Source organism: Lontra canadensis, unplaced genomic scaffold, assembly GCF_010015895.1.
Source record: "Lontra canadensis isolate GAN:19392208 unplaced genomic scaffold, GSC_riverotter_1.0 scaffold43, whole genome shotgun sequence".
Classification (NCBI taxonomy): Eukaryota; Metazoa; Chordata; class Mammalia; order Carnivora; family Mustelidae; genus Lontra; species Lontra canadensis.
Genome location: NW_022631037.1, coordinates 9,674,037 through 9,694,074, shown reverse-complemented (window position 1 = coordinate 9,694,074; position 20,038 = coordinate 9,674,037). Strand labels below are relative to the sequence as shown.

General features: G+C 44.7%; 2 protein-coding genes across 9 annotated transcripts in view; one reads left to right on the top strand and one right to left on the bottom strand.

The window, feature by feature from the left end:
• The first annotated feature begins 1,763 nt into the window (after nt 1–1,763).
• Nucleotides 1,764–5,809, top strand: LOC116876072 (nucleoside diphosphate kinase B). The gene is made up of 5 exons (XM_032872039.1): nt 1,764–1,890; nt 2,168–2,296; nt 3,063–3,164; nt 3,879–3,991; nt 5,548–5,809. The coding sequence occupies exons 2-5, from the start codon at nt 2,171–2,173 to the stop codon at nt 5,663–5,665; spliced, it is 459 nt and encodes a 152-aa protein (XP_032727930.1). The 5' UTR covers nt 1,764–1,890; nt 2,168–2,170; the 3' UTR covers nt 5,666–5,809.
• A 5,708-nt stretch (nt 5,810–11,517) lies between these two features.
• The window catches only part of MBTD1 (mbt domain containing 1), a 66,780-nt gene continuing 58,259 nt past the window's right edge, over nt 11,518–20,038 (bottom strand). For 3 of the 8 annotated variants that reach the window (XM_032872030.1, XM_032872031.1, XM_032872029.1), the window contains 3 exons: nt 17,631–17,822; nt 17,387–17,471; nt 16,645–17,296 (listed from right to left, as the gene is read on the bottom strand). In XM_032872030.1, the coding sequence (XP_032727921.1) occupies nt 17,224–17,296; nt 17,387–17,471; nt 17,631–17,822 (350 nt within the window). In that variant the 3' untranslated portion in view covers nt 16,645–17,223. Of the gene's footprint in view, nt 12,646–16,643; nt 17,297–17,386; nt 17,472–17,630; nt 17,823–20,038 lie in introns of those variants that run through there. The other 5 variants (XM_032872035.1, XM_032872032.1, XM_032872033.1 and 2 more) reach the window with 3 other exon arrangements.

The following is a 20,038-nucleotide window of genomic DNA, read 5'->3' as shown; positions in this document are numbered from 1 at the left end:
CCAGGTGCTCCTCTCAAGGTCATCTTTAAGCATGCTTGCGTGACCAGTAAAACTTCTCATTAGTTTTATTTATTTATTTATTTTTAAGATTTTATTTGTTCATTTGACAGAGAGAGAGATCACAAGTAGGCAGGGAGGCAGGCAGAGAGAGAGGAGGAAGCAGGCCCTCCGCGGCGCAGAGAGCCCGATACGGGGCTCAATCCCAGGATCCTGGGATCATGACCTGAGCCGAAGGCAGAGGCTTTAACCCACTGAGCCACCCAGGTGCCTTTCATTAGTTGTATTTTAAGCAGTATATTATTCTGAGGTTCTAAGGGACAGTTACATTGTGAAAGGATTTCCTCCATGGGGTGGGGGGGGGGCAGTGGGGGTGGGGGAGCTACTTTCCTTCCAGACAGCTGAGAACTAGATGCATTTCTGTTTCCCTGTTGGGGGAAAGTACTCGCACCTTTGGGGAATGATTGTGTGTGCAGGGAGGTGGCGGGGTCACACCTTGCCCAGTTAAGGGCTGTCTTTTCAGGAAGGGCAGGGAATGTGAAAGGCAGAAGGCTGCTATGGTCCATACTGCAGGAGCTAGAGTGACAGGAACAACGGGGCAAACAGCTCTCCAGAGAAATCTCCAGTGAAATTCCCAGACCCTGTCCCACAGTTGACATTGGATAACTCTGAAAAGGAAGCCCAAATTAGGGCTCTACCTTGAAGCCAAAGGGAACATTGGCTGTCTCTTCTCCAGAAGGAGAATTGTGTTTTAATGCTTTGCACCTAGCAGTGTGGGAAGGCAAGAAGGTGTCACAGAGGGCTGGATTGGTCCCTTGCAGCCTAGGCCAGGTTTGCAGGTTGGCTGGGGGGTGGGTGGGGATGGTGGGGCAAACAGACCAGGTTCCACACTCCGCACTGACAAAACCCAAAGGCAGACCGGTTGAGGCGGAACAAGAAGAGAATTTATTTCTGGAGGCCAACAAAGACTAGACCAACATCTCTCTCAAAGACTGTCTCCCAAGTGCTGAAAATACTAATAGGTTTCCATATGGAAAGGGACAAAGGTCGGTGTGTACCTGCAGGTGGGCACTGAAGGTCAAGTCCATCAGTGTCTTGGGGTTGGTTCTGCAGAGTCCTCCCTGCTGCTTGAGGGGGTAGTATCGGTCCCCATCAGGGAATGCTTTGCCCGCAGGGGCTTCTCCCAGAGTTAAGTGATAAACTAGGAAGAGTTTAGTCACCAGGAGCGTTTGAGGTCAAAATGGAGGTAGCTGAAGTCTCTCTACCCGGCGGGTACTGGTTATCAGGGCGGTCACTGCCAGCAGTCAGGTGAGGCCCGCGGGGCCCACCGTCAGCTCACGGTCCCGAGCAGGGACAGACACGAGGCCTGGGACCATCTCAGGGACAAGCATTGCTCGACTGCTGTCCGCACCGGCGGTAAAGAGGGGCTCGCGGCCTCCGCACCGAAGCCGAGCACCGCCCGGGGGTGGGGAGCTGTGTGCGGACGCGCCAGGTCTGATTGCTGGGAGACCATCTAGAACCGTGTCAGGATGTGTCTCCGGCTGGGGCAGCTCACCGCACAGGGAGTATGAGTGTGTGCGCGCGGGCCTGCGCGGAGGGCTGCGGCCCGGACCCGCTGAGTTCCCGCCGCGGGGCAGCGCCCCCTCCCGACACTACCCCTCCAGGACACCCTCCCCCCCAACAGGGAGAGGAAGCCACTTCCTGCTCCCGAGCCCCCTCGCCTCCTCGCCTGCCTGGGGCGTGGACAGCGGTCTCGGGCCGCGTCGGCCTCGCGGGTTGGGCGGCGGGGCGTCCGGGGTGTGGCCGTCGCGCGTCCCTCCTCCCGATCGGCTCCCGGCCCAGCCGCTAGCTCCACGTCTCGGTCTCCCGCCCCGCCGCGCAGCCTGCTTCCCGGTAAGGCGCTGGGGGCGCTTTTCCTCGCCGCCCCTCGGGCACCCCTCCTCCGCCCCCAGCGGACGCGCTCGCCCCCACCCCCTTGCCCTCCCCCGGGCCCTGCGCCGGGTCCCGTTCCGCGGGGCGGCGGCCGGCGGGCTCGTGTCCTCGAAGAGCGGACGGAGGGGCCGGAGCGCCCGCGGGGTTGGGGGCGGGGGGGGAGGCACGGGCCGGGGGAGGGCGGCCGGGGTCCTGTGTCCCCGAGGCCGCGGGCCCTGAGCCGACCTGTTGCCCGCAGGCCATGGCCCACCAGGAGCGCACGTTCATCGCCATCAAGCCGGACGGCGTGCAGCGCGGCCTGGTGGGCGAGATCATCAAGCGCTTCGAGCAGAAGGGGTTCCGCCTCGTGGCCATGAAGTTCCTGCAGGTAACGCGCCCCCCCCAATACCCGGCTCCTCTGCCGGCATCCCACGGCTGCCTCCCGCGCCCCGAGGACCTCCCTTCCTCCCCCTCGCGGCCCCCGCGGCGATCGCGGCCCTGGGGCCAGCGGGCACAGGCGCCCTCGCAAGGTTAAGCGGAGGTGACATGACGGCCAGGGGAGCAGGGCCCGCGGGGAGCGGAGGAAACTGTCCTCTGGCCCGGCCACGCGGGCCACACGTGCCCACGGTGCGGGCAGACGGAGCTCCCTCCGGTTTAGGGCAGAGCCCGGTATTTCCACACTTTACATGTGGGCCACAGATCTGGACCTTTTGGGAGAGGTATTGAAATCTTAACCAAGCCCATCTGGGATGAGGAGAACATTCTCGGTTAGCGTGTGAAATGTTGCAAAGGGAGCTAGAAATGGGCCAGAAGAGTTGACATGATCTCTCTCAGCCGTATCTTGCTCAAAGGCAGCCAATGCTTAACACTCCACATCCAGATTCTCAAACCACGTGCTTCTTAGGATGATAATATCCCCCCTAACAGCATGGACATTTTGAGGCTGTCTTCATGATCAGACCAGTGTTTCGGCTACAGAAGTATCAGTGTCGGGGTTTGGGTGGGATTTCGATATATACCTTATGAATGTGAGCTAACATATGGTACAGGACTTGGCGAACCTGTCTTTGGGGATGGGGGCTTCTGAGGATGGGACAGTCGTACTTCAGCCTTTCCAGCGTACTTCCTAACGGCGACCTCCTGTTGCATGCCAGGCCTCTCAGGAGCTCCTGAAGCAGCACTACATTGACCTGAAGGACCGTCCCTTCTTCCCGGGGCTGGTGAAGTACATGAACTCCGGGCCGGTTGTCGCCATGGCAAGTGCTTGTGGGGGCCTGGACTAGGGGCCGGGAATAGGGGCTGGTACAGAGCCAGTCATCTTCCCCAGCCACTCCAAATTCCTTGTTTTACAAATGGAGCCTGCTGGAGTTACTCAGTGAACAGAACAACTAGGAGCTTGGGAAGAAAAAGCAAGGAGAAGCAGAATCAGACCTTAGAAAAAGTTCTCTATGGCCCCATGGTAGAAATGGAGCGGTCCCTTTCCTCCTCTGGCACTCATGTCCAGCCGGGAATGAAGAGGAGTAGAAAGTTCAGGAGGGAGGCACTGAAGTCGGGCCCCGATTCTCAGAGGACAGCTCTTGGTTCTTCCTGTTCTTCCTGGACTGCACCTAGGCTTCCGTGGGAATCCTCACCATGTCCTGTACTAATGTCCCCTGACCCTTCCAGCCCGATCACTGGCCTCTACCCCTTCATCACTGTTTGTTCTCCTGCTGGTGGCTGCCTGAGGTTCTTCCGTCCTGTTCGGGTGGGAAGTCCCCAAGTTGGGTAGCGGGGTTCTCTGTATGGGAGTAGTATACTGGGCATGGAGCCCGGAGCATCACTACAGGCCTCTGCTGTCTAGTGCTGGGGAGAGCTGCTTAATGGGTCATGGATGGGTCTGCTGGAAGCGAGCCCTGAGGCGGGGGTGAAGGTTTGTACCGAGGGGTCCCAAGTGACAGATCTGATGCCGTTCCTCTTTCCGACTGTTCCAGGTCTGGGAGGGACTGAATGTGGTGAAGACGGGGCGGATGATGCTTGGGGAGACCAACCCAGCGGATTCTAAGCCAGGCACCATTCGTGGGGACTTCTGCATTCAAGTTGGCAGGTAAGCCCTAGGGCCGCGGATGAATTTTTCTCAAAGGCACTTCAGTGGGGGTGTGAAGCATGGTTGGCGTATACCAGATTTAGGAACATTGGAACTTCTAAAATTAGGTGGTGGCGATCACTGGATGGAAGTTTCTTCCATAGTTACTTCCCTAGGCTACCTAAAATTTTACCTAAGGCCTCGCACAAGGGATCTGCGTGCGGTAGGTCCCGTGGGACACAGCAGAAGGCGAGGAGTGTGGGGAGAGCCTTGGCCCTGCTCCTAGTGGTGCAGTGGCCGTGGGTGGGCTACTTAACTTTTTGGTTTCCTCACTGTATAAAATATGTACAAACATGGGGCGCCTGGGTGGCTCAGTGGGTTAAGCCTCTGCCTTCAGCTCAGGTTATGATCTTAGGGTTTTGGGATCGAGCCCCGCTTCGGGCTCTCTGCTCAGCGGGGAGCCTTCTTCCCCCTCTCTCTCTGCCTGCTGGTCTGCCTACTTGTGATCTCTGTCAAATAAATAAATAAAATCTTTAAAAAAAATTTTGGACAAACACTTGGTACAGAGTTTTAAGATCCAAATGGAATAAAGGGATTTCAGGGAGCATGAATGTTTGGGCTGGGCTTTGCAAATGAGTGTTGCAAGAAAACGCCTCAGAGATGACCCTTGATCCTGTCTAGTTTGGTTATTGGTCTGGTTATCCCTGTGTTTCAAAATTCAAGAAGTAATGTTTTGTGGCAGAGCAGTCTTGGGGTACAAGCCCTGTTTTAGAAATTTGGGAGTATAAGAAAGTTGAGCCAGGGGATACTTTTGATCGAATACATATATAATTTTATCTATTTCCTTTCTTTTTTTTTTTTTTTTTTTTTTTTTTTTTAAAGATTTTATTTATTTATTTGACAGAGAGAGATCACAAGTAGATGGAGAGGCAGGCAGAGAGAGAGAGAGAGAGGGAAGCAGGCTCCCTGCCGAGCAGAGAGCCCGATGCGGGACTCGATCCCAGGACCCCGAGATCATGACCCGAGCCGAAGGCAGCGGCCCAACCCACTGAGCCACCCAGGCGCCCCTCTATTTCCTTTCTTTAAGAGAGAGCATGTGTGCAGGGGTTTGGGGAGTGGGTGGGGGAGGGACAGAGGGAGAGAGAGAATCCCAAGCTGACTCTGTGCTGACTGCCCAACTCCCCTCATGGGGCTCGATTTCACGACCCTGAGGTCACGACCCAAGCCGAAATCAAGAGTCAGATGCTCAACTGACTGAGCCACCCAACCCTCCCCAACCTAATATTTTAGTTGCTTTTAAGAGGAAATACTTTGGGGGTAATTCAAGTGGCAATTTGGCCAAAAAGGTCTGTAGTGACCATCCTTTGCCTTAGCCATAAACACTTTGGCACTTTAAAATGTGGTAACCCGGGGTGCCTGGGTGGCTCAGTCAATGAAACAGCTTGACTCTTGACCTCAGCTCAGGTCTTGACCCCAGGGTTGTGATTTCAAGCCCATGTTGGGCTCCATACTGGGTGTGGAGCCTACTTAAAAAAGAAAAATAAAATGCGGTAACTAGTAATTGTTGTTTTTCTTAGGAACATCATTCATGGCAGTGATTCAGTGAAAAGTGCGGAGAAAGAAATCAGCCTCTGGTTCAAGCCTGAAGAGTTGGTGGACTACAAGTCTTGTGCTTTTGACTGGATCTATGAGTAAAAGGTGGACAAAGCCTCAGTCCCCTTTGGCCCCACTTGACATGTCCCTGGACACAGCTCTTCATTCCAGTGACTTGGAAGTAATAGAATCAAACTTTCTTTTCTAAAACCTACTTACCAATAAAGCCTTTGGAAACTGGTGCAACTTCCTGTGCTTACTTGATATTACCCTAGAAGAAATGACTTGGTTCCTCGGCTTTCATAGCTTTCCAGAACGAAAATGCTTGCTGCTTGCTGTAGAAGAATGATCTGACCCTTCTCAGCAAAGTGCCAGACCCCGGGAGGTAGAGTAGGGAGGCTGAAGAGGACAAGCGTGGCACGGACCGTGTGTCCAAACTAAGAAGGAAATAATGAAAATATCCTGACTACCTTAGAGGATGTAGAAATGCCTATTTTTGTACAGTGAATTTGTTGAAACCCGGGTGAAACACAGAGTAGTCAAGTTGTCCAGATTTACATCTTTGTTGACTGATCACTGGGCAAGTTAGGAGGAAGTGGAAGTCTAATGATATCTGTAACATGAGAATCACACGGCTGCACTGCAGGTTTAAGAGAAAGAATGCACGTAGTGCCTGGCCCCAGGTAAGGTGTGCCTGGCAACCCTACCCTACTTCTTCCTTTTCCCTGGGGTGAGATACTTAAACCTGTTTTCTGGGCTACATGCAGTGAGTGGCTACAAGATTCTTATTGCCTGCTTTTAAGGTTAGTTTCCCCGGGACGGCACAGTTGTATGGTAACACCAAATAGTACCCCTTACTATAAATGATTACTATCAGGTTTATCAGACTGGAGTCTTGAGTTTTATAGGCCACCTGGCTCAATTGGTTTTAAGTATCTGACTCTTAATTTCAGCTTAGGGCATGGTCTCAGGGTTGTGAGATCGAGTCCCGGTTGGGCTCTGGACTGGGCATGGAGCCTGCTTGAGATTCTCTCTCCCTCTGCCTCTGCCCTTTTATTTTTTTTTTTTAAAGATTTTATTTGTTTATTTGACAGAGATCACAAGTAGGCAGAGAGGCAGGCAGAGAGAGCGGGAAGCAGACTCCCCACTGAGCGGAGAGCCCGATTTGGGACTCCATCCCAGGACCCTGAGATCATGACCTGAGCCGAAGGCAGCGGCTTAACCCACTGAGCCACCCAGGCGCCCTGCCTCTCCCCTTTTAAAAAAAATGGAGATGAGAGAAATATGTGGGTTTATGAATAGCTGTTTTCCGCTAGGCATCTGGAGAAAGCTTCATATGCTAGTGGCACATAAAAGACTCAAAAGACACAATATTTTTTTTATGCATATGGGTTAGACGACAAGACAATGACAAAAATACAGTGACAGTTTGGTGCAAAACCTGTCAGGATTCTAGCTTTAAGTCAACACTTCACAAGTTTTAACATTTTCTAAATTATTTTTCAACTTCACATTTAATATATCTGTACATGCTACATGTTCTTACCACATTAAGTAGTTTGATTATTACAATTATGGATGGAGCAGGCTCACAGATCTGCATTTTAAAAATTATTTTAGAGAAAGAGAGGATGAGTGGGGGAGGAGGGGCAGAGGGAGAGGGAGACTCTCAAGCTGACTTCCTGCTAAGCTGGTCTTGGGGCTTGATCCCAGGACCCCCAAGATCATGACCTGAGCCACAACCAAGAGTTGGACACTCAACTGACTAAGCCACCCAGGCGCCCCATTGGATCTGCATTTTTTTTTTTTTTTTTAAGATTTTATTTATTTACTTGACACACAGCACAAGTAGGGGGAGCAACAGGCAGAGGCCGAGGGAGAAGGCGGCTTCCTGCAGAGCAGGGAGCAGGATGTGAGGCTCGATCCTGGGACCCTGGGATCATGACCTGTGAGCCCACGGCAAACGCTTAACTGACTGAACCGCCCAGGTACCTCTGCAACTTTTTAAAAAGACTGTATTTGGCGGTGGGGAGAGGACAGGGAGGAGGGGCAAAGGGAAAGAGAGAAGCAGACTCCCTAAGAGAGAGAGAGAGAGGAGGGAGGAGGGGCAGAGGGAAAGAGAAAAGCAGATTCCCTGCTAAGCATATGCAGGGTCCGATCGCAGGACCTGAGCTGAAGGCAGACACTTAACTGACTGAGCCACCCAGGTGTCCCTGGATCTGTATTAAATTAATTAATATTTTATCTATTTGTGAGAGAGAGCACACAAGCAGGCAGAGCAGCAGGCAGAGGAAGCAGCAAGACTCCCCGCTGAGCAAGGAGCCTGATGAGGGATTCGATCCCAGCACTCTGGGATCATGACCTGAGCCGAAAGCAGATGCTTAACCAACTGAGCCACTCAGACATCCCCAGATCTGCCTTTTAATGTGTCTGGAAGTCTTGCAGTGACTCACAGGCTGAGATACTTGGATGGACAGCAGTTACGGGCTTACTCTGTGTCAAGGCTGTTCTAAGACTACACATATGAATTTATTTATAATCCTTCCGACTCCTAGGAGATTGGGCCCAGTAGCCCCATTTTACAGCTGAGGAAATGGGAGTCAAGTTATAGAATTAACAAGGATTGTTTCAGTGAAAGCGGCTGGCTTCGGACCCCATGCTCTTGGTCACTGTCCTTTACCACCTTCACCTTTAGTGAAAATTTTGAGTTTGGAGGGTAACTGAAATCAAACTTGGAGTGGGCAAAGCTGAGAGGAATGGTGTGAACTTTGGAACAAATAGTGAGTGAGAAAGGGTGGACTGTGGTGAGATTAAAGTTACTGCCTCTGGAGTAAGTTTGGATTTTGGACCTCATCCTATCACCCAGCTAGGTGTGTGAGAGCAGACACCTCCTTCAGAACCTTTTATGCATTCCATGAGACTTTTTTGGGAACGCATATTAAACGCACTGGCCTCAGTAACAGTCTGCAAGAAGAAATCCTTTACTGTTGTCCCCAGATCTCACAAGGCTGGATAACACCGCAAGAGTAAAGTTAGTTTCAGGGAAACACTTGGTACTCTCAGAACGTATGTTGGGCATAAAGCACACCAGGAACCTAGTTTTCCCAACGGGCATGTAATGGTTTCAAGAATAGTACGTGTATCTCAAAGCTCATGGGACTGTAAATGAGAGCCAAGCTGGGAATTCCAACGTACTAGGCAACCGTGGAAGCCATTTAAGGGAGAAAGCAGGGCAGAAATTAGGATCTACTTTTTTCTTGCAGTGTGTTAAGTTTTTCTCAAGTGTGATGATGGAATTAACCCCGGAAGCCCCAATCCACCTGTTATCTTAACATCCGTAAAATTCTCTACAAACTGCTTTTCTTTTTTTAGTAAAAGTTGAATAATTTACTAATGACGTAGTTGTTGGTAAAGGAGGGAGTCTTGCATTTCTTCCTCATGGAAACAGCCAGAGCCAGCTGGGATGACTTATTTACATCTTAAGAATTTTGTCTGCTGTTGAGGTTAATGGAGCTTAAAAAAGAAAGTTCCCCAGCAAGCACACCAACCCTGTGCCCCCATGTTCTAGCTACAGTGATGGACTCCCCCCACCAGCGGTCCGCAACCCCTCTGCCGTGCCATGGCTTGGCCATGTACCTTTGTGCAATCCTGGCTCAAACGCAGCCACGTCCACACAGCTCCCCGCATATTGTTCCTCCCCTGCCATCCAGGAGTAAATGTGCCTGCTTTCCCCTCATCGGGTCACAGGTTCTGTGAGGAAGGCAGGCACCTGGCTCGCCTGCAGAAGGCCACTCAGTATCTTGAAGAAAAAAGGAAACCCCTCAAAGACCAAAGTGTATTAAAGAATTGCTCCAATACAACTTAACTTTAACGTTTTATTTTGTGTAAAAAAGGGCAATTTAGTGAATTATTTTCATCTTGTACACAAAGTTATAATTTTAATGCTTTTCACATCCATGCTGAAAATTTGCAGTTTGGTAAAAATGAAAGGAACATAAGTTTCTCTGAAGGAATTTTTCACGCCATTATATACACTTCATGAGAAAGTCTCAAATACTTCCTCAGTGATCACAAGTTACCAAGAAAATAAAAGATTAAATTTGTACAGATATTGATCTATATATCAAATACATACAGAAATGATGTAAAAACCTTATGCAGTTTACTTTGACCTCTGTCCTCAAAAGATTTGCCCAGGGACAGATGCTTTTCTTTTGTATAAATGACTGTGGCTTTATTTAAAATATGAAAATCAAAGGAAGCAACCCAGTTTCATCACAGTATTTTTAAAATCCCTTCCCAATAGTAAAGGATCATTACCAAATATATAGCACCATAATACAAGTATTGATGGGAGAGGGTATTCACATCACGCAAAATTAATATAATAAAAACAAACAAACACTGAAAACCCGTGTTAGTATCCGTAGAATAAGAAGATAACAGCTTTAGCTTTCCTCATACACAGCAAGGAAAAGGTTAAAGAGTTTAAACTACCAAAAATCCCCAAATAATTCTAAGAGGAGAAAAATGAAAATAAACCCAAGGTCAGCAGTACGTTTTGAACCGTAAAAGAGAATGGGGCTATTGGGTCATACGACTGGAATTATGGCTAAGACATCACTCTCCTCTGCACTAACTTGTTTTCTGTTTATCAGCAGCAGGAGTTAGAGCCTGAACAACAAGGAGGGCTTCAGACTGTGTTGAGACCACAGGAAGTCCTTGCCAACCTTTAACTGTTGGTCATGGGATCAAGACAAGAAACATTTCACGAACAGGTGGGACATTCAAAGACACTCAGAGCCTGGTTTTGCGATATGACTGGAAGCTTCTAAGACCTGGCTACAAATGAGCATTGCGCACAGAACTAACTACCAGGCTCCAAATCAAATCCCTCCTGGTTTTACCCAGTTCCCCACAGGGCCCCTAAGCCCCAGGTATGGCCAAGCACGCCCTGCAGCTCCTGTCATGGAACCAGAGCCTGAGAATGAAGACCGTGGTTAAGCCCTGCTGTGGAAGTCTTCTTCTAGGCTTTATGTTTATGGGAAGATTCTTAAAAGTTAAAGATTTGGGAAGTGTGAGGATGTCACATTTACAGTAGGTCCCTCTCAGTAAGGTTGTTTAAGATAAATATCCAGTAATTTAACAGCTGAATTCACATATATTTGACACATGAGAATCAACTTGGCGTTGATATGATCTGCATTTATGCCCCTAAAGAGTCAGTATTAAGAAATGTTGACATGCGATTCCATACATTCTTACACTATAAAGTAACAAATTTTACTTCCAGTAGCAACTACAAAACCTTATGTTATTAACCCCTCTTGCATAGAATGAGGTAAACCTGTGCGTATTACCAATGCTATTATTCCCAAAAGTAGAGCAATATTTTAGAAAATAAATTGCTGGTTTTTAATGTTCTATGCATTTTAAAATTCAAACAAAAATCTTACCTAAAATGGTCTCCTGGGGCTTTCCATTACCATTTTTTTTTTTTAAAGCATTCCATAGGCTGAAGGACTTTAGAGGTTAATCATTTTGATTAATTTCTAATTAGCCCTACCTATATTCCAGAGGAGATGGTCAATGTTACCACTCTAAAGAGGCCAGGCTAAGACCCAGAAGCACTTCTAGAACAGATGCAATTAATTCCTGAGAGTTTAGTTTATGAACCTCACTGGTAAACGCTAGAGCTCTCTCATTCAGTCACAACTCAGAAAGTTAGAAAAATGCAGAGAGCAAACCTTTCACCAATTTACCCTTGTATCCTTTTGTTTTTTAAAGGAAGCCATGTGAATTTTACAGTAGGGAATGTTTGAAATGGTCCAAATCAGTTATTACTGTTAAAATTAATTTTGAATACAATTAAAAGACGATTCATACCATATATACATACCTATATATATGGAATTTTAAGAAAATTAAATTCTCTTTCTAATTAGTTTTTTTTTTTTTTTTTTTTTTAAACAAATCCAGGATAGTTAAAAGCAGAGCTGGAATGATTTTGAATTCTAAACTGATTTTTGGCTTTAAACAACTTTTGATTTGATTCTACTGGTTATACAGAAGAACATCTGTTTTGGGGTGTGGTTATATTAAGTATTATCTAACAGATGGAGGGAAATGGCAGAGAACTGATCAGAATCCCTCTTGTGGGGGGTCTTTTAGTAAGGAAAAGAAAACGAACGAAGGACAATATTATACTTTCCCCAACCCCTCAACGTGTACACTGAGATCCTGTTCATCTGGTCAACCATTCCAGTTTAACACTTTAGTGTTAGGATAATTTTAATCATTTTTTAATTAAAAGAGAACATATAAAAGTATTAGAGTTCTTCCAGTTTCATATAGAACTCCAAATAAATTTTCACAGAATGAAAAACATTTCTGTACAAACATTTAAAATGGGCTACAACAAAATGCCACCAAGCGGATTTAATTCCCCTTCCATGATCTATGTGGTGATGAACCCTCCACGAGAGGCGGGCTCAGTTGCATATTTCTGCAGCAAAGGAAGCTGGAGATGTGACTGGCCTAACTTCTAAAATCCCCAAGATCTCCCAACAGGTACCAAAAAAGGTTCATTTGTAATGACAGTTCATTTGCATTTACAACTATATCCTTCTTAAATCATTTCCTTCAATCCTGCTACCTAAACTTTAATCTTACCAAAAAGTTAGAATTTCAGTTGTTAACAATGCACATAAATCCAAACTTGGAAAATATTACAAAATTCTTTCAAAAGCTTCAAATACAACACAAAAATTGTCCATCTTTATAAATTGAAAAATTTCCCCCCACGACTAAAATAGTTTCCCCACCCACCTGAAAAATCTGGAACTGAAATTTTCTATGTTTAGCAAAATGTCCCAGTAGAATAGCCCCGCTGTACAGCTCGAGGGATTATAAATCAGTCCTGTGTAAAATTCTTCCCCTCCCGCCCTCAGTTTTGGAGCCCTCTCAGGGCTCTTGTTTGATGTAGAAGTTGGCAGAGCCATTGCTTTCCTGATCAGATGCTCCTTGGAGGAAATTATAATCCTCTCCGTCTATCAACTCCTCCTTCAGCTGCAATGTAGTCACTGCATGAAAGGGATAAATGTATGCGATGTTATTAAGCCTTTCTAGAATATGCAGATTACTTTCAATCTTCAGGTTCCACCAACTTTACATGTCTTCAATAGCTCCAAAAATTAACCCCCCAAAGTAGGAACATTTAATTCATTTTAATTTTCGAAGTGTATCAGCAGTTAAGGAAAGTTCCGTAAAGGAACTGTAAGATACTGCACAACAGACATCTTCAATGAAATGGTCAAGGTCATAGCACTAATTTGGCGAGAACACTTAGAATTTTTCTTACAGTGAAGTATTCACTTTTATGTCAAGGTCTGTACAATGACATATTTCTCACATTATTCTGAACTATAATATTTAAAATGAGTAACAACCCAATAAATAGGACTTCAATGCAGTCTTATTATTTCCAAGGAGTACCTTTATTAAAAAGACTCCCTGTAGAAAAAAAGATATAAATATGATAATATTAAAATAGTACTTATAAATAAATAATACAAAGATTTCTATCATCTATAAGATGGGTATTATGTATATATATAATTTACATATTTATAAAAACAAATGATAACTGATATTAGATCACCTGTATTAAAACTAAAATCATGGAAAACTTGAGTCATCATTTTAGGCAAAACGGAACTTGTCTGACATTGGCAATGAGAAAATCACTGGTGCAAAACAGTGAACACTGCCAATGGCATCACCTAACAGCAGTACTGCTGGAGTCCTTATCTGAGGACTTCCTTTTTTCCTTTCCTCCCCCCTCCCCAAATTTTAAGTAGGTTCCACACCCCACAGGGGGCTTGAACTCTTGGCCCTGAGATTAAGAATAGCATGCTTTACCCACTGAGCACAAACCCAACAGTACAGGCAGTCCTCAATTTATAAACAGGTCATATTTCAGGAGGTCTTTTGTGGACAACTGTTTTCCAGTTTCTTTCTTTTTTTCCTCCAGTTTCTAATATTTTCAGTGGGGCTTAGATTTCTTTATAGCCACTGAAGTCATACTAGTTAGTTAGAATCCTCAGGGACAGGAGGGAGGGCAAAGATGATGAGAAAGAGAAATTTCTTCTTTGGGGGGCCCAGCAGTAGCCTTGGGCAAAAACTTCAGGCTGTTTAATTCTGAGATTTTCCTATCGACGTCCCTACTTTTTAAATAAAAATTATCTAACTACCAACCTTTCAGAGATGTGTCCAGGTTTCTTAAAAATATTACTGTTTAACCAAAATTGAGCTGGTCAAATTCCAAATAATTGAAAGGATGGGTGATCCAGCATGCTAACAGTAACACTGACTGGAATCTAATCCTGTGGTGAGCAGGGCTAGTTTCCTTCTCCAATTTCTTCAGCACACAGATGTGTTCCATCAGAGGTCACAAACTGTGTCCTTCCTGCTCCCTGGCCTGTGTCCCATGGTTCTTTTGAATTTGACTGACTGCTCTGAGACAAGAGATTTCACCTAAGACCTGGGAAAGCAGGGAGACTTGGCACCAGGAGGCCAGCCATCTCCAGGGGCTGTGATCAGTGGGAACTCCCTGACTGCTGTGCTCTGTAGCTGGGCGGCCTGAGCCTCCCTCTGCCACGGTGCCTGCCACAGATGTGGATGCGCTGCATGTGGCCCCCGCTCGTGCTGGTGTGCTCATGCTCCCTGAGAGTAGCTGCCTGCTGCCCGCAGGCACGAGCTCCAAATAAAAAGTGCGGACTTTTTGTTTCTTCCACTGTGGATCTTTCCATCATGACTGGAAAGACAGGATGAGCACATACACAGGATGTAAACTGGGAACTGCTTATACAGAAAAAAGTTCAATTTATGAGAAGAATTAGGACTCATAGAGTATTTAGATAAATAGTGAGCTAAGTTTTCATGAAGTACTAACTAGACAGTGTCACCATGTGGAACCATATTAAAATGGTTACAATTTTACTTTCTTATTTTTAAAGATTTTACTTATTTTTCCGAGAAAGAGTGAGAGTGCAGCTCATGCGCACACAAGCGAGGGGGAGAGGGAGAAGCAGACCCACTGCAGAGCAGGGAGCCCAATGAGGGACTCCATCCCAGGACCCTGGGGATCATGACCTGAGCCGAAGGCAGACACTTGACCAACTGAGCCCCCCAGGTGCCCTAAAATGGTTACACTTTTAGAGTCAAACAGTACAGTCATAGAAAAATATTTTCCGTCCTGATCTTAGTTATAAAAGATTAGTTCCAAAAATACTGGTTTCTGGGGTGCCTGGCCGGCTCAGTCTGCAGAGCATGTGACTCTTGATCTCGGGGTTGTGAGTTCAAGCCCCACAGTGGCTGCAGAGGTTACTTTAAAAAGAAATCTTAAGGTCTTTGACACCTTACTTAATAATTTCAAAATACTCTTTTGAGAGATGTCAATTCATTTCATTTTACTTTGGTACTTGTTTTGGTAATGGTGTTAAGAAACTTCATAGCCCAAAGACAGAAAAGCAAATACACTATTCCTATAATAGCAACAAAACAAACACGAATCAGACTATTGAAAGTCAAAGCAAACAAGACTGTGCAGTTCTTTTCTTTGTAAAAAAAAAAAAAATAATAATAATAAAATTAAAAATGCTTTTATGGAGAGTATCAAGTATATATATACTAGTTATCTTTCAAATCTAACCAACACACATTAATTGTTAAGGACATTTGAACAATGCTGTGAAAATAAACACATGGGAAAGAAAAACCCAAGGTCATTAAAGGTGCAGTACCCACGATAAAAGGTTGGTTGAAACAGTATCTTGTTATAGGATGGTCAGATGGCTATATGAATGAGAAAAGAACTCCAGTGCTTCAAGACCAAACACGTTCCATTCAAACCGATGTTACTTTGTTTTTTGTTTTTTTTTGAAATGTAAGAAAGGTAAGCTGAGATTCTAAACAGTTCTGAAACTATTTGCATTTACTATTAACAATGAATTTCTGGATTATGCTTCTACACATGTTAAAATATGGAAACAATGTGCTTAAAATAAAGTAACTTAAGATAAAGGTGAAACCGTTCACTCAGATGTAGAATGCTTTCATGCAAAGTTTCACTGTTCATGGAACCTAAAATAAAGCCTGTCTGGTGTCTTCAGACTAATCATTTCTCTTTTCCAGGCCTTATTCTCAATGAATGATGGATGAAATAAAATGCCAACTTCCATGCAAGTGCATCTCCTGAGCACCGTTTTTTAAAAGGAAGTCACTTTGTGGGCTCTACTCACTAACATCTCAAGAGATAAGCTAATGGAAATCATATTTTCCTAGCTGGGGAAGTCCAGAAATAATAAATTTTCAGTGGCTAATGAAACTGCAGCTTTCAGGTAGTTAAGACAGGAATGCAGTCCCCCACACACTTTCAGCAGAGAAAGATCACACCATGTCCCAAGAGATGTGCCCCCAGCTGAGGCTGCAGTACAGACACCAGTGGAAGAAGGGCATCAAGGAGACCCCCTGGTTTCCATCCCACGCGTCTACTCTGAGTTCTTGGGTTTTGCCAATCCTAGAAGTTCTATTTTACATAAATCAGTAACCTCTCACAGAACCTGACACACACCTAAGTTAGTCCAATGCTTAAAGAAAACACCTAACACCCAATAAAAATTCAAACATATTCAGAGCTCACAATATCTATAGTTAATGACTTAGGTTAAAGAAGAGTATGTCATAAATAACAAGTACAAAAACAAAATCAGAGACAAACAAGAGAAACTGAAATGTTCTTCAGACTTTGAACGTTTTTCCACCCAGGAGCAGATAAACTTAAGTTTGCAGTCCTAGTCTATTTTTTTTAATACAAAAAAGGCATAGTAATTTCCTCTAGATATAAGGATATCAGAGTATCTTCAGAGAGACAGACTAGGAAGGATGAAGATGACCTAATACACTGGTAGGGAGGCAAAAGCTAAAGAATACAAGGCAAACCACCCCCCCCAACCTCCTCCCACAAAATAAACCAAAACCAAAAGAAAAAACCAAAATCCACACCCATGAAAAAAAGCCAAAAATACCCCACAAAAGCCAAAACCCCAAGAAACTTCAGACATAAAGACATTATCAAACAGAGGAAGAAGAAAACAGAGCTAAGTATCAAGTCCCATCAGGGTTTCCAACACACAAAAGGCATTGTGAAGACCGCCGACTGAATAAAACCACCGAGTTTAAAAGCAACAGCTAGGATAGAGCAGAACACATGCCAAGGCCTGTAGGACTCAGGCTGTGAAGCCGTCTCTCCCGACTCACTCCTGAAGTTCATCACATGCAAGGGAAGCCTCTCGGGTACTCTATGATAACACGTTTGCTCTCAGCAACTACGAAGGGCTAAACCTTTTGCAGTTTTCCTTACAATGTACTAGCTTGGCCAGATCAATTAAATTCAAATTAAATGTCACTTACTAAATCGGTGTAAATACAGAAACATGAAGTTATGAAATTTTACTCAAATTCAACACCAAAATTATACAAGTATTTAGGTCCAAGTTCACGTTATTCAACTACAGTGGTGGTCACAGGGTTACCACCAGACCCCAAATTCCACAGGAACACAAAACACATCCTTCCTAGTGAGTGAGAGACGAAAAGCCTCATCTTTGGGTCTGATTAATCAGGCTGATCCCTCGTGGTGTCCTTCTCCCCCAGGTCACACCACATGGAATTCTGCAATGGAAAATGTTCAACTAATTTAATGAAACCACGGAACACTACAAGTTGTCTCACAATTCCAGCAACTGAAATGATGAGCTTTACTTTAAAGTGAGGCTCAAGAAGTGGTTTAAAAGAAAATAAAAATCCCTCCCTGATGATTCAACTTCAGTGAAGTGACTCCCAAGGACTAGTGAAGATGAAGTTTTTAGTTGAAAAAAAAAAAAAAAAAAAAAAAAAGAAAAATTTAATGAGTCAGCATCTGTCATGCCGGACCATGCTTTGTCTCCCACCGCCCTGCCCAGACTTTCAACCCCTGTAGTACCTGAGGTGCGGAGGGGACTATTACCTGTTTTGAGGCTGGGACTGAACTCTCGGCTAGTGCTGGGAGGTGGGAAGGCCTCTGGGGCTGTCTGTGCTGGAAGGGTTCGATATGGAGGAGGAGTCAACTCTTCGTCACCAGAGAAGCTCCTCCGCACCCCACCTGTCATGGGCAGGCTCGACAAACTGACAGGCTTCTTCCCAACTGGCATCTTCCTCTCTAAATATCAAGTCAAACTGAAGTAAGCTTTTACTTACATGTGTGGTAAGAAAAGTGCATTACAACTAGGAAAGACTGTGTTGCATAGGATACTCTGGAAAGAGAACCGACTATGCAAGGTCTGCATTTCGGGAAACAAGGACTGTGAGGGTGTGTACGTGTGGGGGTGTGTATGTTCAGGGTGAATGATGGGGGAGATTACTTCTGGTCTCTGAGAGCCTGGGAATCCTGGTTCCTGACTCTTACATCAACTTAAAATACAACGAAGTGGGGCACCTGGCTGGTACAGTCCGTGGAGCACACTACAACTCTTGACCTCGGGGCTGCGAGTTCGGGCCCCACATGGGGCCCGAACTCGCAGTTTAAGTTTTTTTACTTAAAAACAAAATCTTAAAAAATAAAATGAAATAAAATACAACAAAGCAAAATGAACCCCCAGAACATTCAGTGTGGAGAATAGCAGGCTAACTTCCTTCAAGAAAATTTTATCTTGAAGGAGGCTGAAAATCCAATGGAAGAGAGAGAAAGTTTTAGAACCCTACTTGTAGGGTAGCATTTCACTGCCATATAAAGTGAAAGGATTGGCTTTTGGGGAGAATTAAATGGCTGAAAAAATGTATTATCTAGGTGGCAGGATTTACTGATATGAAATGTGCTCTCCTACCTTTCGGATTACAATCCAGTCTTTTAGAAAACACAATTCTTACTCTGAAAAGCATTTCTAAAATCTAAAGCTTGTTGCCTGCAAGTACTTAAGCAATCTAATTTCTTTTGAAACACCTTTTGGTCATAGTTTCATAAGCAAATATAAGCCTTTGAAGATTTATACAATGCTTTCACCAGCAAAAAATACTCTAAACTTTGCAAATACTGAGCCAACATACTGCGTTAGTCAGGCTGAAAGCTGAAGGATACTTACATACCTCTGGGACTAAAAATTATATCTGTCTTCTTCCAGAGCATATGAACGATCAAAGCAAGAGCAATCAGAAATTACGCTTCACGAAATCAGGACTAAAAGATAAATCTAAGTCAGACAGTATTCTTCTGTAAAATGGTCTGGAGACTAAGCTAGTAGTGAGTACACATTCAACTCTCAACTGCCGAACCAAAATCACATGCAGCAAAAATCATTTAGACTTTTCCTAATGTATGACACACTCAGAGGTAAAAATCCAAGGAGGATCTCCAGCTCTCTACTGCTTCAAACAGTCCCCTAAAGATGGTTCAGAAATTAGTGTGCTGGGTTTCCGGCTCTCGAATTACTAAACCTTGAAAAAAAATAAGGCTTTTCATATTGGACAGACCACACGCACGCAACTGTCTATCTGATTCTCTTGGCAGAACACTGTCGTTATTCAAAAGCACTGGTCAATGATTATCCCTTTGTAGCATGAACACAGATCACTTCAAAACAAGCTGGAACAATGAAGCCAATCAACTATTTCTGCTAAAACAAAACAAAACGCAAAACAACCAAACAAAAAGCAACACTACCAAAGAACACACCAATGGATGATTTTGAGTACAAAAAGACTGAGGAGCCCGAAGATGAAACCAAAGAGCCCGAATACAATAATCTGTAAGCAAACTTAAAAAGAAGAGTCTGTGGCTGATCTGCTAATGATACTGCATGCAATGGATAAATTACATTTATGGACTCCAAATTCTTTCTTATTTGGGCAAGTTTTGCAGGAAAAATGTCTAATGAACTATATGGTGAGCTATACAAAAACAATAAAGGGAACAGGGAGTTACAATGAAGACTGCTGCTTCTTCACTCATATGGCACTGTAATTCCTTATCCTCAATTCCAAAATTCAGCTTTCCTATAAAACTTCGGCAACAAAACCAGACCTCACTTGGTGATACTCTTTTTAATCTTTATTTGGCCCACTTAATGTAAACATTTACATATATTTTGCTTCAGAAAATGTGCCAGAGTCTGGAAGGGGTGTTATGTGATATATGCTATGCTGTACTTTCCTAAAATCTGAAGAATTCTGAATTCCAAAACACATCTGGTCCCAAGGGTTTCTAATAAGGGACTGTGGGCTTACTGTCCTTTTCCTTCCTATGCCCAAAGAACGATTTAAAGGCATGAGATGATGCCATAATATTAAGAGCTATTACAAAACATTACAGTTAAAGAACACGGTATATTTACACATAAATTCATTTCCCCAACTAATCAAGAAATGTGGTACCATTAAATG

Excerpts from the sequence above, each read along its gene's own strand:
- LOC116876072 (XM_032872039.1), top strand. The coding sequence starts at position 2,171 with ATGGCCCACCAGGAGCGCACGTTCATCGCCATCAAGCCGGACGGCGTG. Across the intron at positions 3,165-3,878 it reads CCGGGCCGGTTGTCGCCATG|GTCTGGGAGGGACTGAATGT; the intron begins GCAAGTGCTTGT and ends CGACTGTTCCAG. Across the intron at positions 3,992-5,547 it reads TTCTGCATTCAAGTTGGCAG|GAACATCATTCATGGCAGTG; the intron begins GTAAGCCCTAGG and ends TGTTTTTCTTAG.